Source organism: Camelina sativa, chromosome 12 (assembly GCF_030686135.1).
Source record: "Camelina sativa cultivar CO46 ecotype springtype chromosome 12, ASM3068613v1".
Classification (NCBI taxonomy): domain Eukaryota; kingdom Viridiplantae; phylum Streptophyta; class Magnoliopsida; order Brassicales; family Brassicaceae; genus Camelina; species Camelina sativa.
The window spans coordinates 6085215-6111930 of NC_141891.1; the positions used below are offsets into that span (position 1 = coordinate 6085215).

The 26716-nt window shown below is 40.0% G+C and overlaps 7 protein-coding genes across 9 annotated transcripts; 3 read left to right on the plus strand and 4 right to left on the minus strand.

The window, feature by feature from the left end:
• The first annotated feature begins 654 nt into the window (after positions 1–654).
• LOC104730493 (prohibitin-1, mitochondrial-like) lies at positions 655–2110 on the plus strand. The gene is made up of 5 exons (XM_010449668.2): positions 655–828; positions 1085–1201; positions 1365–1535; positions 1619–1831; positions 1916–2110. The coding sequence occupies exons 1-5, from the start codon at positions 655–657 to the stop codon at positions 2108–2110; spliced, it is 870 nt and encodes a 289-aa protein (XP_010447970.2).
• Positions 2111–2640: 530 nt separating this feature from the next.
• LOC104730494 (NAC domain-containing protein 73-like) lies at positions 2641–5133 on the minus strand. The gene is made up of 3 exons (XM_010449669.3): positions 4074–5133; positions 3779–3968; positions 2641–3453 (listed from the first exon to the last, which is right to left on the minus strand). The coding sequence occupies exons 1-3, from the start codon at positions 4221–4223 to the stop codon at positions 2873–2875; spliced, it is 921 nt and encodes a 306-aa protein (XP_010447971.1). The 5' UTR covers positions 4224–5133; the 3' UTR covers positions 2641–2872.
• Positions 5134–6318: 1185 nt separating this feature from the next.
• Positions 6319–10065, minus strand: LOC104730495 (receptor-like protein kinase 5). Its single transcript, XM_010449670.3, has 2 exons — positions 7114–10065; positions 6319–7029 (listed from the first exon to the last, which is right to left on the minus strand). Exons 1-2 carry the CDS (start codon positions 9701–9703, stop codon positions 6632–6634), a joined length of 2988 nt encoding a protein of 995 aa, XP_010447972.2. The 5' UTR covers positions 9704–10065; the 3' UTR covers positions 6319–6631.
• A 1341-nt stretch (positions 10066–11406) lies between these two features.
• On the plus strand, positions 11407–12329 carry LOC104730496 (protein DMP7). 2 transcript variants are annotated; one of them, XM_087479586.1, is made up of 3 exons: positions 11407–11621; positions 11722–11834; positions 11918–12266. In XM_087479586.1, the coding sequence occupies exons 1-3, from the start codon at positions 11544–11546 to the stop codon at positions 12222–12224; spliced, it is 498 nt and encodes a 165-aa protein (XP_087335712.1). In that variant the 5' UTR covers positions 11407–11543; the 3' UTR covers positions 12225–12266. The 2 variants fall into 2 exon arrangements, with proteins under 2 accessions (XP_087335712.1, XP_010447973.1); XM_010449671.2 differs by having other exon boundaries at positions 11407–11834; positions 11913–12329.
• Positions 12303–20704, minus strand: LOC104730497 (uncharacterized). 2 transcript variants are annotated; one of them, XM_087479584.1, is made up of 4 exons: positions 19815–20704; positions 14223–14258; positions 13173–13603; positions 12303–12883 (listed from the first exon to the last, which is right to left on the minus strand). In XM_087479584.1, the coding sequence occupies exons 1-4, from the start codon at positions 19941–19943 to the stop codon at positions 12448–12450; spliced, it is 1032 nt and encodes a 343-aa protein (XP_087335710.1). In that variant the 5' UTR covers positions 19944–20704; the 3' UTR covers positions 12303–12447. The 2 variants fall into 2 exon arrangements, with proteins under 2 accessions (XP_087335710.1, XP_087335711.1); XM_087479585.1 differs by having other exon boundaries at positions 14223–14263; positions 19818–20352.
• LOC147930215 (uncharacterized) lies at positions 18080–19702 on the minus strand. Its single transcript, XM_087478627.1, has one exon. The coding sequence runs from the start codon at positions 19700–19702 to the stop codon at positions 18080–18082; it is 1623 nt and encodes a 540-aa protein (XP_087334753.1).
• On the plus strand, positions 20582–26498 carry LOC104730499 (26S proteasome non-ATPase regulatory subunit 2 homolog B). The gene is made up of 23 exons (XM_087479583.1): positions 20582–21181; positions 21475–21575; positions 21727–21847; positions 21942–22001; positions 22175–22285; positions 22457–22522; positions 22698–22819; positions 22918–23032; positions 23132–23206; positions 23299–23457; positions 23562–23669; positions 23748–23849; positions 23942–24082; positions 24167–24271; positions 24355–24576; positions 24670–24783; positions 24865–25080; positions 25163–25222; positions 25314–25427; positions 25523–25608; positions 25697–25805; positions 25890–26068; positions 26179–26498. The coding sequence occupies exons 1-23, from the start codon at positions 21065–21067 to the stop codon at positions 26249–26251; spliced, it is 2676 nt and encodes an 891-aa protein (XP_087335709.1). The 5' UTR covers positions 20582–21064; the 3' UTR covers positions 26252–26498.
• Positions 26499–26716: the final 218 nt, after the last annotated feature.

Genomic DNA, 26716 nt, shown 5'->3' on the forward strand with positions numbered 1-26716 from the left:
CTTATATTCTCTACATGGGCTTTATCAACACCAAACCCAATAAAGTATTCTTCTTATTCACAATTAAGCCCATCTAAAATATCTAATGGACTATAACGTGAGCCCAAAGGTTTTTTTCCCGAACAAAAAAAAAAAATGTGACACCGTCCTCATTTCTCCAATAGAAGCGAGGGAGCTTAAACCCTAAACCCCCTTTCTCACGATTTTCCCCTTTCTCCAGTAGTAAAGTTTTCCAGGTACGTGTTTCTCGCCATTTCGCTTGTGTATTTTGTTTTAATGGGTGCGTATCAATCGATTCTTCTCGAAATTATAGTGAACAATTGAATTTTGGAGGTGGGTGAGTGAGAGAGAGTTTTATGCTCGAAGTTCTTAATCACTTGTTATTTATTATTATGCCAAAGATGCGAGTACCACTGTTTGATTAGAACTTAGAAGTATTTTTGAGCATGTGGGTTCGTTAAATTTGCTATCTTTATGTTTTGGTGTGCTGAATCTTACTTGATTTGGGTACTTTGAGTCTTTTTGGATGATATAGAGTTTAAAGTTGCATAAGTGAGTAGATCTGAGTTAGAATTTTGAGTGCATGTTTGTTTATTCTGTTTCTCCACACCTGGATATTGATTTTGATTTGTTAAAATTGTTTCAGAAAGAAGGATGAATCTCAACGTTAAAGTTCCGAAGATACCAGGTGGTGGTGCCATTTCTGCGTTGCTTAAGGTTGGGATTATCGGTGGGCTTGGTCTCTATGGTGCCACACACAGTCTCTACAATGTTGATGGAGGACATCGTGCCATCATGTTCAATCGTTTAGTCGGTGTTAAAGATAAGGTTTGTCACTTTTTTCTTCAGATTGGGTCTTTTGGCTTTGTAGTGTATGTATTTTTCCTGATGAGTTCTTTTGCAGTTTGTGACATTTGGATGAAATTGTCTTGGTTGATCTGTGGTCTATTAATCCCCAGGGATGATTTGTTGTCCATGTTTGGTTTATCACTCATAAAATTTTGTTGTTCTGCTGTTCCCATTGAGCATAATAACAGTCTTCTTAATTCACAAGAATGTAGTTAGTAACCTTTTTATTACACAGGTTTACCCTGAAGGTACACACCTTATGGTTCCTTGGTTCGAAAGGCCGGTCATCTATGACGTTCGCGCTCCACCCTACCTTGTTAAGAGTACATCCGGAAGCCGTGATCTCCAGATGGTACTCTGCTTCAACTCCTCCCATTTTCAGTCACTTTTGTTTTGAGGATTTAGAGAATGTGAAGTCCTTTTCAACCATTATATGGTTTGCATATATGCCATTGTGGTGTAATGTCGACACACAACTTCGTGAGCTTTAAATTTGTGGGTTTTGAAACTTTCAGGTGAAAATTGGGCTAATGGTTCTCACGCGTCCCATGGCAGACCAACTACCTACAATCTACATGAGCCTTGGTGAGAACTACAGCGAGAGAGTTCTGCCTTCTATAATCCACGAGACTTTGAAAGCTGTGGTTGCTCAGTACAATGCAAGCCAGCTTATTACTCAGAGAGAGGTATACAAGTGACTGTAAATATATGATCATCTTTTACTCTTTCTTAGTGAAGTTTTCAAAGATATTTTTCGTGTTACTCTTAGGCGGTCAGTAGGGAGATCAGGAAGATTCTGACTGCACGAGCAGCAAACTTCAACGTTGCGCTTGATGATGTGTCCATCACGACCCTGACATTCGGGAAGGAGTTCACGGCTGCTATTAAAGCAAAGCAGGTGGCGGCTCAAGAGGCTGAGCGCGCTAAGTTCATTGTTGAGAAAGCTGAACAAGACAAGAGAAGTGCAGTTATCCGTGCCCAGGTAAAGAGAGTTTGTCTACATTTCCACTTATCTAAAATCTGAGACCGAAATTGTTGTGTGACAAAATCGTCATGGCTTGTGTAGGGAGAAGCCAAGAGTGCTCAGCTCATTGGTCAAGCAATTGCAAACAACCAAACTTTCATAACGCTCAGGAAGATCGAGGCTGCAAGAGAGATTGCGCAGACAATAGCAAACTCGGCGAACAAGGTGTACTTGAGCTCAGACGATCTGTTGCTTAACCTACAAGGGATGAATTTGGATGTGGATGCAAAGAAGTAGAGAGGTTTCTTAAGTAAAAACCTATGTGGTTCATGTCGTCTTTTCAATTCCTCAGATCCTTTGGAACAAAAGCCTGATATGTACCACCAAACACCTTTTAAAGTTGCTCTTGGGATCTCTCTTATCTCAAGGTGAAAATTAATCTTCAAAAAAAGAAAAAAAAAACTGTTTGCTGAATGAGTTAATTGTAATAAACTTGTCGTTTGGGGTGAAAATATATATGAGATTTGCATTTGGAGTTAAATGGCAATATCGCGCGAATGAAGAAAATGGTATATTGTTAATGCTTTTATTAATTTTTCAATAAAAATGATCTTGTAGATGTAAAACCAAGTTAATTGATTAGATAGACGATGTCAAAAGTATAAGAATTAGGGTGTCAGTTGTCTAATGCACATAAGAATTAGAGTTATTGAGCTATCAGACCACGTCCAAAGTATGTTGGTGCTATTTATGTTAATCCACCCACATGCATATCTCTGCCGACAAGATATCAAAATGAATGAATGTACCAAAAGACAAGGGAGATCTTTGTACATTCTTTTTCATTATCGTCCAAGGAATTTAAATTGTACAAAGCAATAAAAAGGGTGAGAAAAATGTTTTATGACAAAAGAAAAGACAAGTTACGTATATAAGTTTGCACAGTAAATTTAAGTTATTTTCAATGTATGTATGTGTAGTAGTATGAAAGTATAATGCTTAGATTATATACCCTTTCTCTTATTTTACGACGGTCGATATAAAATTGATTTATCTCTTTTAAGGGATAAAAGGTTGAGCGTCATGAACCAAATGGTTCTGTACCCCGGTCTGATTAAACGAGATAAGAGCCGGAATATTGTGATAATACTCACCGGCTCCGGCCGTTCCTCCTCCACCGCCGTTGCTCTTGATGTTACCATTGTTTTGATGAAGATGGTAATGAAGGTGGCGGCCACCACCTCCACCGAGGCCGTGGAGGTAAGGACGGTCCTTAGCGGTGGCTGCTGCAGCGACTGAGCCACCACATTGGCGTGGTTGAGTCTGGTAAAAGACTTTGGAGACAACGAGCTCGCCTTCTTTCTCTTCCTCGTTGATGCCAAGATGATATTGGTGCATCACCCAATTAGTCTTCTCGGGCTTTTTTTGTTTGCCGTAGTTTGTGTAGAGCACTAGGATTTTCTTGTAGCCTCTCACTCTTCCTCCGGCGAGAACTGGCCGTGTTTTGCCGGTTTTGTGCCAACGTGTCTCCCCACCGACTTCGGAATCGGTGTGGACTTTACGTCGTTTTCTTGTTCCCGTCGTGTATGCCTTCGACGGTCGGTGGAAGAAATGACGGACCGTCCCGTCCTTGTTCACTCCTATATAGTATATAGCATATGTATTCAACGACTAATTAGCATTCATCAAACTTAATTAAATTTAATAATTGGTTTAGTTACATTTTCTTTTATTTGACCATTTTATCAAATATGATTTCATTATTTTCATCTAATAGAAATTTAAACATTTAAGTCTATATGTATATAAAAAAAATAGATATGTAATCAATTTTAAAAAGTATCATAAAAGTTTTATGTTCTTTTTCCATGTAAGATAATTTATTTAGATTATATGAAAATGAAAATATAATTATATGCTCATTTAAATAACAAAGTTATTGATGATTTAACAACATAGAATCACCTGGCAATTTCTCAGGATGGGTATAACAGATGCCGTTTTCACCATCGATGGTACGGATAAACTCATCGATGAGAGGATGAAGCTTTCTTGCGTCGTCTTTTACCTTTCCTTCAAGATGCTCCAGTACCTCTTGATCCGTCGGATCAAATTTCACTCCAGCGGGTAGTCCCGGCAAGTCATGGATCCCAGCCTACGTAAATCGGGTTTTTTATAATTACTCATGATCAGCTACTATACATGATCGAACAGTTTCTAAATGTAGAAACTTGATGTAGCTATTGAGAGAAACAAGAACCTGTTCATGAAACTTGAAGTTATGGCCACAAGAAGGACAAGTTTTGTGGCTTGACACCGGTAATGAGGCTCTCGGAGACTCAGCCGACGTCGGGGAGGGAATGATTCTTTCAACGGTCTGAACATCGCTACGGTCATTGCACCAAGTCATGTTGTTTTATGTCTTCAAGGTTCCTCTTGTGCATATCGCTCTTCTCCTCTTCTTTCACTGCTCACAACTTCGTCAGAATAAACAAAGGCATGAGAGAGAGAGGGAGAGGAAGAGAGGAGGGAAAAAAGAGTTAAAGATAAAGCATATATGTTGTTTCCTAAGAAGAACTCTTTGAGGTTATCTTGAGAAGGAGGAAGGAATTGAATTCTTGTTCATCACTTTTTAAGTTGAGTTAATTGTCCTTTATTGCACTTGATTTTAACTTTGTACTATCCATGAGAGAGAGATGAGGTAAGCCTAAAAAATATATTATTTAAGCCTCATTTTATATTGTGTACAAATGTACCATACACTACATATAGTAAGAAATAATTATATAAAGACTTAGATTTGTTTAATAAGTATGTAGAAACATACATGCTAAGTAACAATGAGAGGAAGAGGTACACCTACAACTCAACTTGAAAGTGAAGTGTAATATATAAATGTAAAACTCTCAAACGTTTACTTTTACATACATGTAACACTGACAAGTTATTGGAAGTTTTCTTCTTGTTTTTCTACAAGTATGCATATAGAAATGACATACTTAATTTGTATCTTCTAGAGTTAGTCTTGAATTAAACAGATTTAAGTTTCTTTCTAAAACTGTAATGTGATATTCTTAATAATAAATGAATGAATGATCAGAATTAAGAAAAGAAAGAAAAAGAGATTGCTTGGGTTTTAAGTTTGGTTTGGCTTCTACATCGCATGTATGGTGTGTGAGAGAGAAATAGACAAAGACGACTGATCAAACAAAAAAATTATATGAAAAATAAAATCTTGTGAGAGAATATATATATGTGAAGGTTCCTCTTTTTTTTTTTGACAGTGACATTCTTAGTTAGGTTTGGTTCTACCGTTGGTCGTATATATTTTGTGTGTGCGCCAATCTTTATATATATTCAATATATTAATTTGGTAATTTACTGATATTTAGGATCTAAAAACGAGTATGAGATGGCGTGTGTTTGAGGCAAGGTTTTGTTGCTGGTCTGTGAGGGCTCAGACGTGATATGGTAGAACAAAACATATATAAGAAAGAGAAGTTAAGGTCCAATGTCACCCTAGAGTGTATGTAAAGATATTGTTCCATAAGCTTATACTTATAATTCACACATGATCTGTGTATACATATTTTTCTTGTCTCAACGTCTCCATCATTATATACAGTCTACTGAAGTCATATACTGATATATATATATATATATATATATAAGTTTAGTATAACATTAAACTATTTTTTATTGATATTAGTTTCTGATGGGTAGTGTACGCATCTAATATAATGTTAAGTCGTGAAGAAGTATAGTATAGTTAATTTCATATTTCCCCTTTAATATATTATTGTATGTTTCAACTTTTGTGAAATAATATTCTAGGATAAAGTTAGAAGCGATATCGATATGAGTTAAAAAAGAAGTTAGAACTTAGAAGCGATATATGCGTATACTTTTTTTATTTTATTTTGAAAATCTTACATGTCAAAAATTATTATTACGATAACAATCTCAAAAATTGCAAGAAAATTATATTCCTTGAAATGTACAAATTAAATCTTTAGTGCTATGTGGAAATATGAATTAACATTACACTTTCAGTTGCGATAAGATGAATATATATAAAAGTAAGAAGCTATATTAATATTGATAAAAAGAAAAAGAAAGTTTAAAAGCCAGTCATTATTCTATTTCTTCACGTAGACTTCTCATGCATAACAAGGAACCTCAACCTTTATTTTATTTTTTTCTCTTTGTCGTCTGTTTTTTTTTTTTTTTTGTGATCTCCCTTGTGAGTTGTAAAACACATGGTATACTACCTATTCTAATCATCAAGCTAAACAAAAACTATGTAAAAATGTTCCACTTCTGTGTCCGTTGGGATATTTTGTGGTTAGCTTGTTGTTTTCATGGATGGATAGAAAGCGCAGCAAGGTGACAATCAAGAAAACCAATCACATTACTGACATGTGTTTGTCTATGCTTGGATATTTCGTATATATCATTTGTAATGGCATTATCAGTTACTTTAGCTTTCTAAAAATACAATGCAATTTGAGAAAATTATAATGGCAATATGGCATATCCGTTTACAAATTAGTGCGGCTACGGGCCCGAATATGACTAAATGAAAGGTTGACTATTGGGTAGACCAACCAAACATAGGTTACAAACATTTCGTTAATTTGGATAATTAATATCCAAACTTAGTAATAAATCAACTATAGTAGCTTTATACTAGCATTATCAAGAGCTATCACCTAATTAGAAAGCTCTACTTTTCTGTTTTTGATATCAGTTCACCAAGCATCACAACATCAAACCGTTATCCCCGGCCCAAAGCAAACTCGGCCCATATTAGAATGCTCAAACGCTGTTCAAGTCTTCTGTGTAGTATGGCGAGAGTTTCCCACCGCTCTTAGAGCGTTTAGACGCGTTTGGACTGCTACAAAAGACAGCACCAGAGACCTCTTGCAGCATGATCACTACTTTCCTCATTGAAGGTCGGTTTAGAGGGAGAGGACTCGTACAAAGAAGAGCAATGTGAATGACTTTGCTAATCTCTTCTTTGAACTTGATATCGAGTTTAGGATCTATCACGGGTTCTAAACCGCAACGGTCAAGTGTAGTGCACACCCATTTCCCCAAATCTTTGTCTCCAAGTTCTGTATCTGTTGGTTGCTTCCCTGTAACCAGTTCCAAAAGCACCACACCAAAGCTGTAGATATCGCTCTTTTCATTCACCCGAAGTGTGTATACATACTCTGCGAAATTTAGAACTCCGAATATAAGTTCGACTGTTAAAAGAATGTATCATTCAGTTCAGATGATATTGTATTGGTTAATACCTGGTGCAATGTAACCGCAAGAACCAGCGATCCCAGACATAGCTTCTGGCGTATTAGAACCACTCATCTGACCAATTTTGGCAATCCCAAAATCAGCGACTTTGGCCCTGTATTTTCCATCAAGCAGTATATTACTCGACTTCACGTCGCGGTGCACAATGGGAGGAACACAATCATGGTGCAAGTATGATAAACCCTCAGCAGCATTCACAGCGATTCTCAACCGCTCTGGCCAAGCCAACAACACCCTGCCTTTGCGGTCACTGTGCAACACATCAGCTAAGCTCCCATTAGGCATATACTCGTACACCAACAACTTACAATCACCAGAGCTGCAACAACACCACAAACGCACAATACTCTTATGCCTAATCGTTCCCAACGTCTCGACCTCCGCAGCAAAAACATCTCTATTCAACGAATCACTATATTCATCTCCTCCATTAACAGTTTTGTTAAGTTTCTTCACAGCTACAACTTCTCCACCACTAAGCTCCGCTTTATATACTTTACCAGAGGATCCAAACCCGATTACATTCCGTTCGTTAAGACAATCAACGATCTCGTGCTCGCTGAAACGAAGCTTGTGAAAGGATCTCCATTTAGACGCAACGAGTCTAGAACTCTTCAAAGCTCTAAGCCTTTGACACTTGGCAACGAACATAACGATCCCAACAACAAGAACCAAACCCGCAAGTGTGAAAATCAATAAGAGAATCCAAACGTAGCCAATGTTTCTAGACCGTGTGATCTTCCTACAAAGACCATCAACGTCAACGCATAAACCAGGGTTTCCAATGAAGTCATGCGCGTAGATTTTGTTCGCGTACAGAGGAGGAACGTCACCAAAGAGACTATTATACGACAAGTTGAGAACGTTAAGCTTCAGATTCTGCAGTTCCACCGGAATCTCACCGGAAAACTGATTACTTGAGAGATCAAGATAGTTAAGAACAGGCAAGGTTCCAACTTCTTTAGGAATCTCACCGGAGAGATGATTATTAGCTAAATTAAGCTCATTTAGATTCTTCCAACCACGTATACCTCTAGGAATCTCGCCGGAGAGTTGATTTTTACTGAGATCAAGCCTACTCAATTGCTTCAACTTCACCAAGCTACTCGGAATCACACCATTGAAACCATTCTCCGCTCCGGAGAACTCTACCAGTCCCTTAAGCGAACCTACTTCGTCAGGGATTGAACCTAAAAATCGATTCTTTGAGATTCGTATCGTCGATAGATTCTTCGCACCGGAGATCGTCTTCGGAATACTTCCGGTGAATGAGTTCTCAGAGAGTTCGAGTAGTGACAAGCGAGGCAGTCCCCAGAACTCGTCAGGTACGTGACCAGAGAGCTTGTTGTTACTTACCCGAACCCGAGTCAAGCTCTTGCATTTTCCTAGACTTTGCGAGATTTCTCCGGTGAACGAATTGTCTATAAGAATTAGATACTCAAGCTTCCCTCCGCCGCAGAGATTCGCCGGTATCTCGCCGGAGAATTGATTGAACGAAAGGTCTATATACTGTAACGGCGAGTTTACCCCGAGTTGACTCGGTAAAGTTCCGGTGAGTCTATTGTTGAAGAGCTTGAGTTCGTACAACGTTTTGGAGCGAGTTATACTCTCCGGTAAGGGACCTTCGAGCATGTTCTCGAAGAGGTTAAGTGACTCGAGGTTTAACAGATTCAAGCCGTTGGGTATCTTCCCTGTCAGCAAGTTCGTCGACGCGTCGAATCTTTTTAGCGACGTCATGTTGCCCATAGATTCCGGTAACTCGCCTGAGAACGAGTTGTTGAATAGTTCGATTTGCTCGACGCTTCTTAGCTCTGTGATCCAACTTGGGATTGAACCGGTGAGTTTATTGAATGTCAAATCCAAGTTAACCAAACTGGTCAATTTGGATAGAGCTGGAGGTACCGGACCGACGAGGTTGCAGCCGGCGAGCCAGAGGATTTGAAGGTCCGTGAGGTTTCCGAGTTGACTCGGGATGAGACTCGGAGAGAAGAAATTGTAAGCGAGTTTGAGTTCTTTGAGAGTCGAGACGTTACCGAGTGTGGGAGGGATTGTACCGGAGAGGAGATTACCGGCGAGGTTTAAAGATTCAAGCTTTTGAAACTCTCCGAAGGTGGACGGAATCGTGTCTGATAAGTTGTTACCGGAGATATCGAGGAACTTGAGGTTTGGGAGATTGAAAGGGAGTGACTTTGGGATGGATCCGACAAAGAGACTCTCTGACAAATCGAGATGTTCGAGATTACGACACGACGTGAAGTCATCGTCGGAGAGAGAACCGTTTATGGAGTTGTCGTAGAGAGAGAGGAAGGTTAGAGAAGGAAGAGTGCAGATGATGGATGGGAAAGGACCGATGAGCAAGAAGCTGGAGAGATTGACGGAGACGACGGATGACAAAGCGTTGCACTTGACGCCGTTCCATTGACACGGCGTGACGTCGTTGTTGGACCATGAAGAAAGGGATTGGGCTGGGTCGGTTAAGCCCAGTTTGGCTTGCCGGAGAATGGTGGCTTCTTGGTTTAGTGATAGACTTAGATACGTAGAGGAGAGACATAGAAGGAGAAGAAGACAGTAAAACATTTTTTAAACAACAAATAAATGTTATTGTTCTTTCATGTTTTTGGATTTGTGAATAAAAACGATATTATGGGACTGGTAATTATAAGGATTTGTGGAAGCAAAGAGAGAAATGAACACTGTGACAAGACGACATGTGTGAGATATAATTTACAGTGAACATATACAATTGTTCAATTGAAAAGAAAGAAACAATGGTCACTCTCCAAGTCAACTGAAATGCTAAGATGGTCAACATGATGGAGAAACATGGGCCATATGATGCTGGATCTATGTTGACTTTTCGAGTTTGGCCATAGACTCTTCTGGATTGGATTAATCCTATGTGTGAAGTGATGAGGATCTAAATGTGTTATTTTTTTGTTGAACGTTTATTATTATTATATCCTATGATTGCACTGTATATCAATCTATAAAATCTGTTAAATTGAAAACCTTAAACACCTACGATCCCAACCCTATATTGAAAATGGACAATCTTTTGTTTCTATAGTGATGCTTCTTCATGTGCGTTTGTAAAGCCGCGTGCGTGTGTGTATGTAGACAAGGTCAAATTTGGTTGGTCGGGAGAACATGATCCAACAGTAGATTTTGTTAGATTACTTTCATTTCAAATAGGAAAAGCAACAATCACACTTTTGATTTGTTTTGAAAAACTACGAGATTTAAGGGGGAGAAAGAGAGAAAATGATGGATCTTGTCTTTTAATATGTGATCGAATATCACGAGTTTTGGCGATGGTACAACGCACTATACAATAATGATGTCACCTTAATCCAATAATGTTTTGAAGAGTCTTGGTCTCCCAACGATAATTACCACCACTCTTCCTAGTTTGCATTCCCTTTACGTCTCCTCAACTCTCAAGTAGTTTGCCTTCTTTAATTGCTTTAGACCTTTGGCCTATATTCACATAACGTTATTCTCTTAAGTTCTGTTAACTTTTGGAAGCTTAATTGTTAACTAATTTTACCGTATACCCGAAAAACCACGTTAAAAAAGTCATAGTACGTGATAAATTCCCATATATTAATATCGTTTTAAGAACCCATGTTTCATATCATCGTATACGTATGGTTTGGGTGTATAATATATGAGCAGTGAGATAGAGGATAATGACGTATTCGTTTTTGAACAGTTATAAGCATATACATTAATACATACAAGTGAGTTGCACAGGTCCATTTCACAACCGATAACCTCATTTGGCCGAAGAATAAATTCGTGCATAGACCAATTTAATACAATTTCTTTATGGACCATCCGTTATACACAGATTATAATTAAGCCACGTCTTTGAAGAGCACGAAACTTTATTATTTCGTATTTTTGGGGCTTCCCATTTTAAGACCACTGAATTATTTTTCTATTTCAAGAAGGGCATAAGTGATAACCATTGTATTCTATTTTATTTTCATGTAGTTTGATAGACTTTTTGGTTCGTGTAAATTATATGAAATCACCTGTAGATTTTTATCACATCAACATCATAAAAGTATATATGTCTTCATAGCTAGTTTTATACTAAGGAAACGGTTAGTTAAATCCTTTCTGTTACGAAAACCCATATACTGCATTTCTTGTTTCGTTACTTAAATAATGACTTGGTTTTTACGTTTTTTTTTATTGCTAATCCTGACCTGCAACAGAAACATAAAAATGGAAGAACAGAATATCAACCTTGAAACTTGAACAAACAACTCAAACGGAAGCAGCCACAAAAAGAAAGAAAGAAAGAAATCGAAATCCATAAAATCTTGTGCAATTCTTTCAAATCAGAATAACCATATCATCATAGAGACAAAAACAAAAGGGTGATTAACCACAAAAAAAAAGATCAGTGATGGAGGAGACAAAGCAGTCGTTGATAGCATCCTTGCCGGCAGCACCAAGAAAACACAAGTCGAAAGCACAGAGAGTTGTGAGGAAAACATTCAAAGGAACTACTCAATTGTCAAATCTACTCCCGACCGGTTCGGTGATGAGTTTTCAAATAATGTGTCCGGTCCTAACCCATCAAGGTCAGTGTCCCACCATCACTAGTCGCTGGCTCACTTGCTTCCTCGTCTTCGTATGCGCCATCTCTTGCTTCATCTTCTCCTTTACCGACTCCATCAGAGACCCAAACGGCAAGGTATAATATACATATCTCTTGTCACATTTACATACCATCCATAACATTAATATGACATATCAGAACTCAATGTTGTAGGTTAGGTACGGACTGGCGACATGGACAGGGCTATATGTGGTGGATGGTTCGATTACTCTAACGGAGGAGGAGAAAGAAAAGTATAAGCTGAAGATTCTTGATTTTGTGCATGCAATCATGTCAATGCTAGTTTTCTTCGCTATCTCCATGTTTGATCAGAACGTAACCCGTTGTTTATTCCCTGTTCCTTCCGCCGAAACCAGGGAGATCCTTACCAGTTTACCATTTGTCATTGGTGTAATTTGTGGTGGCTTCTTCCTCGCGTTCCCCACACGCCGTCATGGCATTGGATCTCCCCTCACCAAAGAGTAAATTTCATACTTTAGACAAAAAAGACGTAAAGTTTTTGCGACCTTCAATTTTTGTTTCTAAATGACATGTAACAGAATCTTTAAAGAATTATTCTTTTTTTAAAAAGACTTGTTTTAACAACACAAAATTAATCCAAGAGGGAGAGAATTCCCTATAAATCGTATATAACCAAATGATCCCAATCTCCACAAATCACAAGACATAAGCTTTAATCATCAGTTCATCACCCAAGAAGCTTCTTAAACCCAGCTTTCTGTTCTGCAGTCAATCTAGCTGGAAACTTGATATTGAACTTGATCCTCAAGTTCCCTTTCTTTGTCTGATCTTTCTGAAGTGGCATTCCCTCTTTAGGAACCACCTCTTCATACTCTGCATGGATCACATTGGTAACCGGGATAGCAAGCGTACGACCATCAAGGGTCGTTATGTTTGCGGTGTAGCCTGTTAAGGCATCAGCTAGTGATATCTTCTGTGTGACAATCAGATCGTTGCCCTCACGAGTAAACACTGGATGAGGTTTCTCGTCGATGATGAATACTAGATCCGCTGGAATCACACCCGGATGCTCATTGCCTTTCTCTGGGAATGTGATCTTTGTGCCTTTCTTCCACCCTGGTTTCACTCCAATCGTTAGAATCTCTTCCACTTGCATTGCCTTGCTGCATTTCGTAGAAGAAAAAAAGAAGCAGACAGACTTAGATACTGTCATCAAAACAATAACTAAGGCAGAGGAAGTTTATATTCAGCATTGACCAATTCCTTTCCCATGTTAAAACGCAATGCATAATGTTACAGAAACTAAAAAGCTTGAAATTTTTGTTTCATATGTGTTCATACTTGGGAGGTTGTCATTTAAATCTATGCCTTATGTTGACTAGTAGATAAGATAAGCCAGATACAAAAACTTTGCAAGTGTGATAAGATTGGTATCTAAGTTTGATAACTTACCCGCTAACATCTACAATCTCCCTGGAGATCTTCATCTTCTTGGTGGTTCCTTTGTAAAGATCTTCAAGGCTACAAGGTAACTTGTTCTCGATAGGAGCCACTTTCCTAGCTGCAGGAGCGTGATGATGGTGATGGTGATGATGAAGATGTCCAGCTCCACCTCCATCACCAAACATATCATCACCAAACATGCGGCTAGAGAACCTCTGCCCTCCACTGCCACCACCTCCACCACCAAACGGGGTCGAGAACCCGAAAAACTCAGCGAATATATCATCCGCGCTTCTGGGGTTGAATCTGAAAGATGAAGGTCCATCTCCTGTTGAGAAGTAGGAAGCTCCACCACCAGCATTGGGAGGTGGCACGTTCCCTTTTAACCCTTCCTCACCGTACTGATCATACACAGCTCTCTTTTGAGGATCACTAAGAACCTAAAAACAACTCACATCCAAGACCAACATTAGCCACACATTGAAAACAATCTTAGTGAGACTGTAGTAATAAGATCAGCATAGGAATCACAAATTACAAACTTTGGGGATCCTAGTGGCTAAACTCGATTCGTTCCATAAGGCAGTGACCGACCTCACATACTCTAGTTAGCCCAAAAATAAAGCAAGTGTCTTTTTACTTTCAAGACCAACATTAGCCACACATTGAAAACAATCTTAGTGAGATTGAGTAAATAAGATTAGCATAGGAATCACAAATTACAAACTCTGGGGATCATATTGGCTAATTCGATTCATTCCATAAGGCAGTGACCTCACATAATCTAGTTAGTCCAAAGATAAAGCAAGCATCTTTTTTACTTTCATACTATGATTCGTAAACACGAAACCTGGAAACCCATAAGGCAACACAACATCAAACCCTGATCTTCTACTAATTGCATATCAAATCAAAAAATTAGAGACAAGTTCGTGGCTGCCGACAGAATCAAAGGGAGGAGCAAAAAAACTCTGTAAACTAGGAATAAAAATCAAAACTTTGGGAAGCAAATCATAGTTTTAATAGAGAGGCAGTGATGGTTGGAATCAAAAAACGTACATCGTAGGCTTCAGAGATCTGCTTGAACTTAGCCTCAGCGTCTTTTTTGTTTTTTTTTTTTTTTTTTTTTTTTGTAAAACTGTGAATTTCATTAAATGAAACTTTTGCAGTGTTTTACAGCATCGATCTATAATCTTGAGACCATCCCTTGCCCAAAAAAATAAAAACAGGAAGGGTCTATCTATTGTGACAATGAGTAGAACAGCTAATCATAATTAAGCCAGATTTGCAGGAGATTTTTGAAGTTCCTGCGAAACTGTTTTGCCAAGATCGCATCCCGGATTTGTCGGTCTAGTGCTTTGAATAGGACTAGAGCGTCAGTGGAAATAGTATTGTGGTATCGACTGTTTCGTTCCATCCAGATTGCATAAAGTGTGGCCTGAGCAACGAGTCTACGCAGAGTGCGAGGAGTCGTATTGTCTTTGGTGTCTAGCCATGTCGAGAAAGCTACCCAAGTGTGGAAGGTAATCGGACCATAACCAAGTCGCACATTTATCATCCTCCAGAGTTGTTCACTTACCTCACAGTGGAGAAACAGATGATCCCTGGATTCCAAGTAGGAGGCACATAGACAGCAGCTAGGATCAATTTCCATTCCCCAATTGGCGAGCCTTGCTCTTGTGGGGAGTCTATCTAGGTGCATCAACCAAAATATGAAAGCCTGCCTCGGAACATGACCTTTGTACCAAACCTGATCAGTCCACTGTTGGGAGGCCGAGCGTTGACGTAGTATTTCCCAGGTCCGCTTAGTGGAGAAATTGATAAGCTCAGTCTCCTCTACCTTCCACACATAAGAGTCAGACTCCAATGAGAGAGGGAGGTGAATGGAGGTCAGGTGTATATGTAAAGCTTCAGCAAGAGGAGAGCGAGCTGGTCTGAGGTTCCATCCTGCATGATTACAGGCGTCCGAGACATTAGCTGTTAGGGGGATCCCCGTCTGAGTAGGCCCTGATGCTCCCATAAAGTCAATCAGTGGTCCAAGGGGAGTCCACCAATCAAACCAGAAACTCAAGGAATTACCGTTACCCAAGACACCTCGAAGAAACTGGCGCGCCAGAGGACGCAGGTTGAGGATAAATTTCCAAGTCCAAGAGGTTTGCTTTTTAGCGTCAATATGCCAGAAGATATCTTCTTTGATCTTTGTGTTTCTCAGCCATAAAGCCCAAAGAGAGTCTGTTGCTGGGAAGAGCCTCCAAAGAAGCTTAAGACAAAGAGTTCTATTCCAGTCAGTGAGTAATCTAAACCCGAGCCCACCCTCCTGCTTGGGACGACATATACTTTGCCAAGCGACTTTGACTGAACCCTTTTTATTAACATCACCGAACCAAAGAAAGTTTGAACATAGACTTTCAATTTTTTTAAGGCAGCCTTTGGGAAGGATGAACGCTGACATCCAGAAGTTGATCGTACCATAGATCACAGAAGATATCAATTGTGCTCGACCAGCGTAAGAGAGAGCTCGGGAAGGCCAGGAGGTGAACCGGTTTGATAACTTTTCAAGAAGCGGATGGTATTCAGAGATCCTAAGTTTACGATGCATGAGGGGCAGACCGAGATATCTGATGGGAAGAGAACCAATCTTGAAGCCTAGAGATGCAATCTCCGAAGCTTCAACTTGGTTCACACCCGCAATAAAGAGCTCAGTTTTAGTAATATTCATGGAGAGGCCTGAGATGGAAGCAAAATCTTCCAGAACTGCAGCAATGTTACTCAACGAGCTCTTCATACCATCAAAAAATACCATGATATCATCAGCAAAGGCCAAGTGGGTGACCTGCGGATCACTGGCATTTGGATGAACTCCTATGCGATTGTTACCATAGTTTGTTGAGAGCATCTGAGAAAAGACTTCCATGGCAATCACAAACAAGTATGGCGACAGGGAGTCTCCTTGTCTCAAGCCCTTGGCTCCCCTGAAATATCCACACAACTCCCCGTTTATGCAGATTGAGAAGCTCGTGGTGGAGATACACTCATTAATCAGCGAGATGAAATGTTTTGGGAAGTTCATTGCTTCGAGAGTATTGATTATGAAGCTCCAATGAACTGAATCGAAAGCCTTTTTGAGATCCACCTTTAGCATCCCTCTGTTGGATATGTTTTTCTGGTTGTAACCCTGTACGAGTTCTGTTGCTAAGAGGACATTTTCTACAAGCAGCCTACCTTGAATGAAAGCCGATTGATTGTTTGAAATCAGGTCAGGGAGAGCTTTTTTCAGTCTGTTTGCGAGGATCTTTGAAACAACCTTGTACACGGTATTGAGACAGACTATAGGCCGGAAATCAGAAGGTCTTTGAGCATTTGGAGACTTTGGGATTAGGGAGATGATAGTAGAGTTCCATTGCTTCAGGAGCTTGCCTGTGTGGAAGAATTCCAAGACTGCCGCAGTGAGAGAATGACCTACTGTGTCCCAGTGAGCTGTGAAGAACTCTACACAGTAACCATCTGGGCCAGGAGCTTTATTCTTAGGAAGAGAGAACACAACATTCTTAATCTCAGTTGCGGTGACAGGCGAGGAGAGAGCTTGGATTGTGAGGGTTGAACAACGCTGAGGGATTATGGCAGCTAAATCCTGAACAGTGACCGTTGAATGGGCCTGCTGCTCACCAAGGACCTTTTGAAAGTATTCAATTACCAGGGTTTGAATCCCTTGACTAGTATCCACAATCTGATCATTTTCATCAAGGAGGAAAATTATTTCATTCTGGGCTTGTCTTGTGAGAACTGACCTGTGGAAAAATCTTGAGTTCTTAACCCCTTCCTCCAGCCAACATATTCGAGATTTTTGCTTCAAGTAAGCTTCCTCCGCTAACGCTAGGGTACACCATTTGTGGTGCGCATCTTTTTCCTGCTGTATTAAGTTCGGGGAGGGAGAAGAGAGGAGTTTCTGTTGGCAGTTCAGCAGATCAGAATAAGCTTCCTTGACTCGCTTCTCAATCTCTGAATAGTGCTCCTTACTGAACGCTTTGATAACTGGCTTTAACTCCTTAAGCTTCTTAGAGATTTTAAACATTTCTGTCCCTTCAAAATCTAGACCTTCCCAGTAGAGTTTGATCAAAGAGGAAAAATCCGGGTGTTGATTTAGGAGTGTGAGGAATTTAAACGGCTTTTTCCTCTTAGGCTTGTGACAATCAAGGAAGAGGCAGCTGGGGCTGTGGTCTGAGAAACCCGGTTCCCCAAAGACGGCCAAAGAGGATGGAAAAACTGAAAGCCATTCATCGTTTACAACAATCCTATCAAGCTTTTTAGCCACGAAGCCCACATCTTGCTTGTTAGACCACGTGAAAGTATTACCACAGTAGGGGAGATCACAAAGGGCAGAATTTGTGAAACATCTAGTGAGGTCTTGCATACCACTGGGGAAGGATTGAGGAGCCGCGTTTGAGTGTTCTTGAGGCAGTAAGACTTGATTAAAGTCTCCTAGGACAGTCCAAGGCTTGTTATCAACAGTTGTGGAAGAAGCCAAGTCTTCTAGTTCCTGCCACACCTCTTTCCTAGCGGCACTACTGACTGAAGAAGCGTAGATAATAGAAACCACAATATCCAGGGACACGAAAGGCAGCTTAACCAGACAAGTGATCAACTGCAACGACTTACTGAGAATGGTTACTTGAACCGAAGGATGCCAAATAACCCAAATCTTACCAAGATCCGAATATTCATAATTACCGACAAAAGACCAGCCAGGGAAAACGCTTGAAACTATATGCTGCGAGTTCGAAGGGCTGACATGGGTTTCTATAAGCCCACCAAAAAGAGGTTGATTATTACGCAACCATTTCCTAAAAGTACGCCGCTTTACAGAGTCATTGAAACCTCTAATGTTCCAACAAAAAATATCCATATAGGAGGAACAGTTAGAGGTTTGGAGGGCCTCCAGCCCTAGCTTTACACTGTTTCTGTCGCATCATGCGCTTTGAGACAACCTTCAGAAACCTATCTGACTCTGCATCAGGGTTGTCATCGTCGTCCGAGAGACTGTCTTGACTAGAGACCGAGTTATCACCATCGGGATCTAGCTCTTTAAAGGACTGATGGGAGAATAGGTTTGATCTAAGATCGATGCAAAGGTCCCCTTCGGAGCGGGTTGAAGATTGGGGCTTATTTGAAAACTGTTCCTTAGGAGGGATGGGAGGCAGATTTGAAGCCAGCGGTACCGCCTTTTCAGGGAGAGAAACGGAGGAGCTCACTGGTAATTTAGATATCACTGGAGGGATTCCTTTATGGTTCTCAGCAACCGGAAGAGGGTTTGTATGACCAATACCAACAATGGGGAGTTGAGATTCTATTGGCCGCTTTCCTTGTTGTTTGTCTTGTTTGTCTTTTTTTGCTCTTGGACAAGTGAGGGTGGGATGTTTTGCAGAACCACAAAGAGTGCAAGTGACAGGGGCCTTTGAACATCTTGAGATAGTGTGTCCCACCTTTTTACAATGAGCACAAAGAGATGGGAGCCAGGGACTAGATACCTGAATTCTCTTGATCTGACCTGATTCAAATCTTGCATTGACCGCTTCTGGAAGTGGTTTCCTTGGATCAATGACTGTGTAAACCTTTGCAACTTCAATGTTTGTCAAGTTTTCCGTTTGGGGATGAAGACAGATTGGATGGCCCACTAGACCCGCGATGTATTCCAGACCTTCTCTGTTAAAGAATTCCAAAGGGACTCCCACAAAATCAAGCCAAACTGGTACCATAGAGAGCTCGGGCTTAGTAGGTTTTACTTCCGGAGACCATTTTGCGACAAACATTGTTTGTCCATCAATTTGCCAAAGACATTGGCTAAGAATCCGTCGTCTCACGTTTGGACAAGGGACCCGAAAAAGGAAGGAGTTTCCTTCCATTTTTGAAGCAGTGATATCCCTACGCTGGCGACTCCAGATGCCGTTTACAATCGCTTGGACAGCCCCTCGTGGTGGTGACTCCTCGTAGAACTGACCCAGAATAAAACTATCCCAAGCTTTCCTGTTTTTTTCAATAACAGAGTTTGGGATTGTGACACAGGATTCACCAGAATCGAGTGTAAATGGTGTACCTTTCTTTTCCAACTTCTTCGTACTTCCGTTGACCAGGTCTTTCCAAGGGAATTCAGACTTAGATGAGGTGTTGGCCGGGGCATCCGAGGTGGTACCCGGAAGAAGCTTGTCTGTGGCCGTACCATTAGAGGTAGCAACGACAACGTTTTGAGTTTGAGCAGCCACAACAGGTGTGTCAATTGTAGCTGAATTTGGGGAATTAGGGTTTGCGATTTCAGCTACAGTATCCTCTTTGGGAGAGGGGTTGCAGGAATCGGAAACTTCTTTATTAGCCGAGACTACCGGAGACTCAGGTAATGACTTAGGGGAGCGGATCTGGGAGGATTCAGCACCGGCTGTATTTTTGGGGACAGGCGATGAAGAAATCTCTTTGGGGGAATCGGTGGACGAAAGGGATCCAGTGGGGATCTCCTTAGATGATTTAGGTTTAGGCTTCTTTTTGGCCATGGTGGCCGGTGGGAGCCAACGCCGAGATCGGCGAAGGTGGGGAAAGAAGGAAGTGGGTCGCGTTTTTTTGGGAGGGAAAAGTCAACACTTCAGAGAAAAGTCAACCTTCTGAAGCGTCTTTTTTGTTGTTAGGGTTCTTGTCGGGATGCCATTTCATAGCGAGTTTTCGATAAGCTTTCTTAAGGTCATCGTCGCTAGCGCTTCTATCAACCTGTAGAACCTTGTAATAATCAACTCCCATCTCACCTTCACCTTCTCCTTCTTCTTCTTCTTCTTCTCTCTTTCGCTTCTTCACTTTTCCTGAATCCGATTAACCATAAAGGTCTTTGATTGATTTTTTTCTTCTTATTCGTCTTCCGTCTCTCTAGTCTCTTCGTCTTTGGGGTTTCGATGGCTCTTTAGTAAGAAAAATCTTGTGGAAGGTTCGAGAAAACACGATCTTGTCTTTCCGTTGACAAGGAGGTGACGGTGTTTGTTTGTTTAATCACAGCTTTGCCCTCTTTTGGTTCTTCTTGCCTTCACCATTCTTTTTTTTTTCTTTAATTATCGGTGAAGTTTTAAAGATTCTCCATTTAATTAAAAGGAACAAAATCGAAAAAAAAAACAAGTAAATGTTATTATTTCCTTTTTCATTTATGTAAAGTAGTAATAAGTATTTGAGTTGGACAACAATTGCGAAATTTATCTAAAATAGCCGTGTAGACTAATACATGTAACGTCTTTTAATAAATGTTTGTTACTATTATTCTGTTGTTCGAATTTTTAAATCCCATCCATTTTGTTGCTATTGTTTCGTTCTAATTTAAAATTTGATCAAATAAATAAAATGGATGTTGTTGGGATATTTTATTTATTTAATTTTGTGTGGACTCAGCATTCTTTTTTTTTTTTGTTTTCTTCCTTGTAGATCAATGAAATCTAATTAATCTATAGTTAGGTGGCACAAAAAAAAACATAAAAATTTAGATTTTATTATTTTAACCCCCAAAAAAAAAGAAAAAAAAAAAAGAGAGAAGACAAATATAGAAGAAAAGTAAGGCCCAATGAAAAGCTCGATAATATATGGGCTGAGCGGCTGAGCCCATAACAGAATTCTTGATCGAGGGGTAATCTTCTCCGGTATAAGTGTTACAGTGACTTTTTTATTTATTTGGTAATTGTCTTTTCTACAGAAGAACCTTATTTTGCTTTGAGTTCCACCGAAGAAACAGAAAGGCATAATTCTTCTTCTTCTTTAGTCTCTCAACGTTTAATTTTCCGACTTAGGGTTTCGGCGAGAGTTCATAACTACTCGATCGGTTCGGGTTTCGATTATCATTGTTTGTATTCGTCGCGTTTGATCGGGTGACTAGTCTGACTATAATGGCTCCAGTTCCGGATCCGAACAATGTTGGCGGTGGTGCCAAGCGTGATGAAGCTACGACGAAGGTTCCTTCTAAGGATCCTAAGAAGAAGGATGATAAAAAGGAAGATGATCTGGTGAGTTCTCTTTTGGAATCGTGCTTAGTTGAAAACAGTTTTACTTGGAATTTTTTTTAGTATCGGAAGAAAAATTTCACGATTAAGCCGTAGATTTTTCCCAGATTTAGGGTTTTGCTGATAAGCTGTTCATCGCTTCGGTAGATTGAATGTCACATTGTTATTTAGAAACCAGGATTACGAAGTTCTGGGGAGATACAAATTCTTGTTGGGGTTTATTATACTCTATACCATGTATGGCTATAGCCAGTTTGATTACTAGCTGACTCGGTTTGTTTTTTATGTAATTGCAGTCTGAGGAGGACTTGCAACTAAAGCAGAACTTGGAGCTCTATGTTGAGAGAGTTCAGGACCCAAATCCTGAGTTGCAGAAGGCTGCTCTTGAAAGCATGAGGTAATACTTGTATCTATTAACATTCGCTGGATAATCTTCGTTGGATTTTGTTTTATGGATTTATGGTACTTCGTTTAACTACCGTGTTCATGTTTATTTTTCCTTCTTATTTCGTAGTCTAATTTTGATTCGGTCTTTTTTTGGTTTGTAGGAAGGAAATTCGTGACTCAACAAGCTCCATGACATCAGTTCCAAAACCACTCAAGTTTCTCCGTCCTCATTATGCAACTCTCAAGGAATTTCATGTAACAATGGCGGAGTCTGATCTCAAGGTAGGCTTTCAAACATTTTAAGTCGTTTCTCATCTTCACCTTCTTGCTCTTCTATTGAGTATGGATTATAAGATCGTATTCGCTGTTTTTGCAGAAAATGTTGGCTGATATACTTTCTGTTCTGGCATTGACCATGTCTGCTGAAGGTGAAAGGGTACGCTTTCTTGCTATTGTTGTAGGAGTTTCTTACCTATTCCTATTAGCGTCACTCTCCTTTTTGTTTTCCTCTTATGATGTGCCTTACCAGATTTGTATTTCATGGTTCTTGGTAAAGTTTGACAAAGTTATTTGTTGCTAATCCTTGGTTATACTATACTCTTTTTTCAGGAAAGCTTAAACTATAGGTTGACTGGATCAGAGGGTGACATTGGATCGTGGGGTCATGAGTATGTCAGGAATTTGGCCGGAGAGATTGCAGAAGAGTATACGATGCGTCAGGTTAGAAAACAATTTTGGTCTTTGGCATTGTTCTTTCACTCGTGAAGTCATGGATAATCTTTGGTTTTCTCTACCGGCCTGTTGATGAATTTTATGGCAGTGGGCTTTCAATTTTGTTTAGAATCGTTACTGAAATATGATTATATATGCTCATTCTTTCTGTTGTGTCAGGGTGAAGAGTCCTCTATTGAAGACTTAATGGATCTTGTGCAGCAAATTGTTTCATTTCACATGAAGGTGAGATCCTTGTCAATGTTTTCATAGTTATTTTTCTTGGTTCGATGACCCCTTCCTTGTAATGAGAAGGGGTTTCCATTGTATATCTAAATTAATAAATGTTCCATTGATAGGCTTGAAACTTGCACCTCTTGTTTTTTCCCATCTTTGAAGGATTCCATTTTGTTCTTTGCAGCATAATGCCGAAACTGAAGCTGTTGACCTTTTAATGGACGTTGAGGATCTTGATCTCTTACTTGAGCATGTTGACAGCACAAATTTCAAGAGGACATGCAACTATCTCACGAGTGCAGCAAAGTAAATCCAATATGCGATTCACCCTCATTTATGGTTTTAGATCACCCATACTGTTATTTACATGATCAGTCCCTTTGATGTTGTATGTTTTTGTTCAGGTATCTTCCAGGACCAGATGACATGTTGGTTCTGGATATCGCTTACATGATCTACATGAAGTTTGCAGAATATCCAAACGCTCTGCAAATTGCATTATTTCTTGATAACATGCAGGTTTGGGTTCTAATCTTTAGATAGAACTTACTATACTCTTACTGAAACATGGGGGCAGCTGGGAAAACCTCTCCTCTGACTTATGTATCTTTCTGGCAGTATGTGAAGCAAGTATTTACCTCATGTACCGATCTGCTAAAAAAGAAACAGTTCTGCTACATGATTGCACGTCATGTAAGTTCTTAATAATTTAAATCAGCATAACGGTGCATACCCGATGATTAATTTTCTTGTATTTATTTTTCTGTTGTTATTTCTTCATGCAGGGTATCACCTTTGAGCTTGACGAGGAGATGGTTGCAAATAACGATGACAAAGATGCCCTACAAGATATTGTTAACAACACTAAGTTGAGTGAAGGATATCTGACACTTGCTAGGGATATTGAGGTCATGGAGGCCAAGACGCCAGAAGACATCTACAAGGTATATCAGTTTTATTGAATATTATGCCTGTTACTGGTTTATTTGGTTACATGATATGTTCATGCCGGTGCCTCTTACCTTACCTGTTCACTAAAATTTGGCAGGCTCACTTGCTTGATGGCAGAGCTAGCGCTGGTCCAAGTGTTGATTCAGCTAGACAAAATCTGTCTGCGACTTTTGTGAATGCATTTGTAAATGCTGGTTTCGGTCAGGTATGATTACAGAATCTTATGTTGTGCAAAATAAGAAGAAATTTGGAACCTGCCTTTTGATATATTTCCATATTGCAGGACAAATTAATGACAGTACCATCAGACTCAACGACTGGATCGGCTGGAAGCTGGCTCTTCAAAAATAAAGATCATGGCAAGACCAGTGCAGCTGCTAGTCTGGTATGCCTCTTCGTACTTGATAAATTGACTAACCTATGTTCATATATTCGAAGTAAAAATTGTATCACGACCTTGTTGTTTCACAATTATAGGGTATGATTCATTTGTGGAATGTGGACGACGGACTAGCTCAACTCGACAAATATTACCATGTTAATGATAATCCCGTCATTGCTGGAGCTCTGCTGGGAGTTGGGATTGTTAATTGTGGCATTAAGAATGATTGCGAACCTGTGAGTTGATTTCATTTTTTATTCTATGGGAATGTGTGTTCATTACTTTTTGCCATGCATTCTCACTCAGCCTCTCTTTCTCAGGCATTGGCCCTTCTTGCAGATTATATTGACAAAGAGGATTCATCTGTCCGAATTGGTGCTATTATGGGTCTTGGGATTGCATATGCGGGTTCCCAAAATGATCAGGTGAATACATTTTATTTTCTTACCTATAGTTCTAAGTTGAATGTTCTGTTGACAAGACAACAACATGCTCGCTGTTTGAATAGATAAGAAGCAGTTTGTCTCCAATACTAAATGATGCAAAAGCACCTCTCGATGTGATTGCGTTTGCTGCACTTAGTTTGGGGATGGTTTACGTTGGTTCGTGTAATGAAGAGGTTGCGCAATCTATTATATTTGCTTTGATGGATCGGAGCGAGGCAGAACTGGGTGAAGCCCTCACTCGTTTCTTGCCTCTTGGACTTGGACTTTTGTACCTTGGCAAACAGGTAGGCAGAGAGTCGTACTTGATTATTTTCTTGTTCGTGTACCTGATCATTATTTCCCGCTTATTAGTGTTAACTTGTTACAATATCGAGCAGGAAAGCGTGGAGGCTACTGCAGAAGTTTCAAAGACGTTCAATGAGCAAATCAGAAAGTATTGTGATATGACACTTCTTTCATGTGCATATGCTGGAACTGGGAATGTCCTTAAGGTATCTGATCAAGTGTGCTAGTGGTTGAATTAGATTACTCACTGCTTTCTAGTTTAGTCGCTGACCCTTCAAATTATTTAGGTACAAGACCTTCTGGCTCAGTGTGGAGAGCATCTGGAGAAAGGTGATATCCACCAGGGTCCAGCTGTAATTGGATTAGCAATGGTTGCTATGTCTGAAGAATTGGGTCTTGATATGGAGATACGTTCTTTGGAGCGTGTGCTTCAGTATGGAGAACCTGATGTTCGGCGTGCAGTGCCTCTGGCTCTTGGTCTCCTATGTATATCAAACCCAAAGGTGAATGTTATTTTTGTAAAACTAATTTTACTTTTCTACTTAAGAATACTGCTGTTACTCTCTTAACTTCTTTATATTCCAGGTGACTGTTATTGACACTCTGAGCCGGCTAAGCCATGACACAGATCCAGATGTTGCCATGGTGAGTTATCTTTTTGCCACATGGTTGAGTTAGTAGTTATTTCATTGACTTGCTATGCAGCGGTAGATTGATGTTTCATCTGGTCCTACAGGCAGCAATTATCTCCCTTGGTTTGATAGGCGCTGGAACCAACAATGCAAGGATAGCTGGCATGCTCAGAAATCTCTCCAGCTATTATTACAAGGATGCCAGCCTTCTCTTTTGTGTAATGTGTTATCATTATTTTATTATATTTTTATGCAAGGAACTTAGTTTCAACGTATTCTAGGTTAGTTCTCATTGTGTTAAGTCATAATGCAGGTGCGTATTGCTCAGGGGTTTGTGCATATGGGAAAGGGTCTATTAACTCTCAGTCCCTTTCACTCTGAACGGCTGTTGCTATCGCCGTAAGTGGTAACGTATATTTTATGAATATTTGGCTTTCATAGTTGCACCCTGTGAATCCTAAACAAGGGTGTTGTGTTTTGTACCCAGAACCGCTCTTGCTGGTATAGTGACATTGTTGCATGCATGCCTTGACATGCAATCCATCATACTGGGGAAATACCACTATGTGCTCTACTTCATTGTTTTGGCGATGCAGGTGAGTGCAATGTTCTATCCATGACTTTTTGTAATGGAACTAAGCAATGTTTATCTACTAACACAATGCGGTTTGAGTGTGTAGCCAAGGATGATGCTTACGGTGGACGAGAACCTGAAGCCTATCTCAGTGCCAGTGCGGGTAGGGCAAGCAGTTGATGTGGTTGGACAGGCGGGTCGACCGAAGACAATCACTGGGTTCCAAACACACTCGACACCAGTTCTCCTTGCTGCTGGTGAGAGAGCCGAACTCGCAACCGAGAAGTATGTTGTTCCTCGAAACCCCTTGTGTTACATTATCATACTCGAAACAAAAACTCTGTTTTACATTTCAGAATCTCAAAAATCTGTTTTTCTTTTGGTGGGGTTTACAGGTACATTCCGTTGTCACCCATATTAGAAGGTTTCATCATATTGAAAGAAAATCCAGACTACAGAGAAGAGTGAATCCAAAGTCGGAAGTGCGAGCGAGCTTATTGAAGATAGAGAGAGCCTTTGAATACTTTCACTGTGGTTTTATGTGCACAAATTAGTCATTTTCTTAGTTTATTCGCGTCTGTTCCCAAGAAATGGGTTCACAGTCTCCTTTTCAAAAAGAAAAATCGCTTAATTGCATCATGTAGGAACTTTTTGTGCACTTCAACATTGGATAAGTTTTTCAAATCCAAATTTTTAACCTGGTCTTACCCTTAAATCGATTACTTTTACTTCTTATTCCCTATAACTGGGGAAGAAAAGTAAGCTTGGCATAGTGAGTGTGGGCTCTTTGGTTTGATCCCCGGAAACTTCTACTTCATGCTTTGTGCGCACTCCAACTTCAGTTTATGGCATGCAAAGGCTCCTCTCCTTGTCTTGAGGATTTGGCAAAAACTTAGTAATAAAAAATGTAGAAAGGTGACCCAGCCGGCTACA

Excerpts from the sequence above, each read along its gene's own strand:
- LOC104730496 (XM_010449671.2), top strand. The coding sequence starts at position 11,544 with ATGGAGGAGACAAAGCAGTCGTTGATAGCATCCTTGCCGGCAGCACCA. Across the intron at positions 11,835-11,912 it reads TCAGAGACCCAAACGGCAAG|GTTAGGTACGGACTGGCGAC; the intron begins GTATAATATACA and ends TCAATGTTGTAG.
- LOC104730495 (XM_010449670.3), bottom strand. The coding sequence starts at position 9,703 with ATGTTTTACTGTCTTCTTCTCCTTCTATGTCTCTCCTCTACGTATCTA. Across the intron at positions 7,030-7,113 it reads TTGCGGTTACATTGCACCAG|AGTATGTATACACACTTCGG; the intron begins GTATTAACCAAT and ends TAAATTTCGCAG.
- LOC104730494 (XM_010449669.3), bottom strand. The coding sequence starts at position 4,223 with ATGACTTGGTGCAATGACCGTAGCGATGTTCAGACCGTTGAAAGAATC. Across the intron at positions 3,969-4,073 it reads ACTTCAAGTTTCATGAACAG|GCTGGGATCCATGACTTGCC; the intron begins GTTCTTGTTTCT and ends CGATTTACGTAG. Across the intron at positions 3,454-3,778 it reads CCATCCTGAGAAATTGCCAG|GAGTGAACAAGGACGGGACG; the intron begins GTGATTCTATGT and ends TATACTATATAG.
- LOC104730497 (XM_087479584.1), bottom strand. The coding sequence starts at position 19,943 with ATGGGAGTTGATTATTACAAGGTTCTACAGGTTGATAGAAGCGCTAGC. Across the intron at positions 14,259-19,814 it reads CTAACAACAAAAAAGACGCT|GAGGCTAAGTTCAAGCAGAT; the intron begins TCAGAAGGTTGA and ends AAAAAAGACGCT. Across the intron at positions 13,604-14,222 it reads AGATCTCTGAAGCCTACGAT|GTTCTTAGTGATCCTCAAAA; the intron begins GTACGTTTTTTG and ends AGTTGTTTTTAG.
- LOC147930215 (XM_087478627.1), bottom strand. The coding sequence starts at position 19,702 with ATGGCCAAAAAGAAGCCTAAACCTAAATCATCTAAGGAGATCCCCACT.
- LOC104730493 (XM_010449668.2), top strand. The coding sequence starts at position 655 with ATGAATCTCAACGTTAAAGTTCCGAAGATACCAGGTGGTGGTGCCATT. Across the intron at positions 1,202-1,364 it reads GAAGCCGTGATCTCCAGATG|GTGAAAATTGGGCTAATGGT; the intron begins GTACTCTGCTTC and ends TGAAACTTTCAG. Across the intron at positions 1,536-1,618 it reads AGCTTATTACTCAGAGAGAG|GCGGTCAGTAGGGAGATCAG; the intron begins GTATACAAGTGA and ends TGTTACTCTTAG.
- LOC104730499 (XM_087479583.1), top strand. The coding sequence starts at position 21,065 with ATGGCTCCAGTTCCGGATCCGAACAATGTTGGCGGTGGTGCCAAGCGT. Across the intron at positions 22,002-22,174 it reads TGTCTGCTGAAGGTGAAAGG|GAAAGCTTAAACTATAGGTT; the intron begins GTACGCTTTCTT and ends CTCTTTTTTCAG. Across the intron at positions 22,820-22,917 it reads TATCTCACGAGTGCAGCAAA|GTATCTTCCAGGACCAGATG; the intron begins GTAAATCCAATA and ends GTTTTTGTTCAG.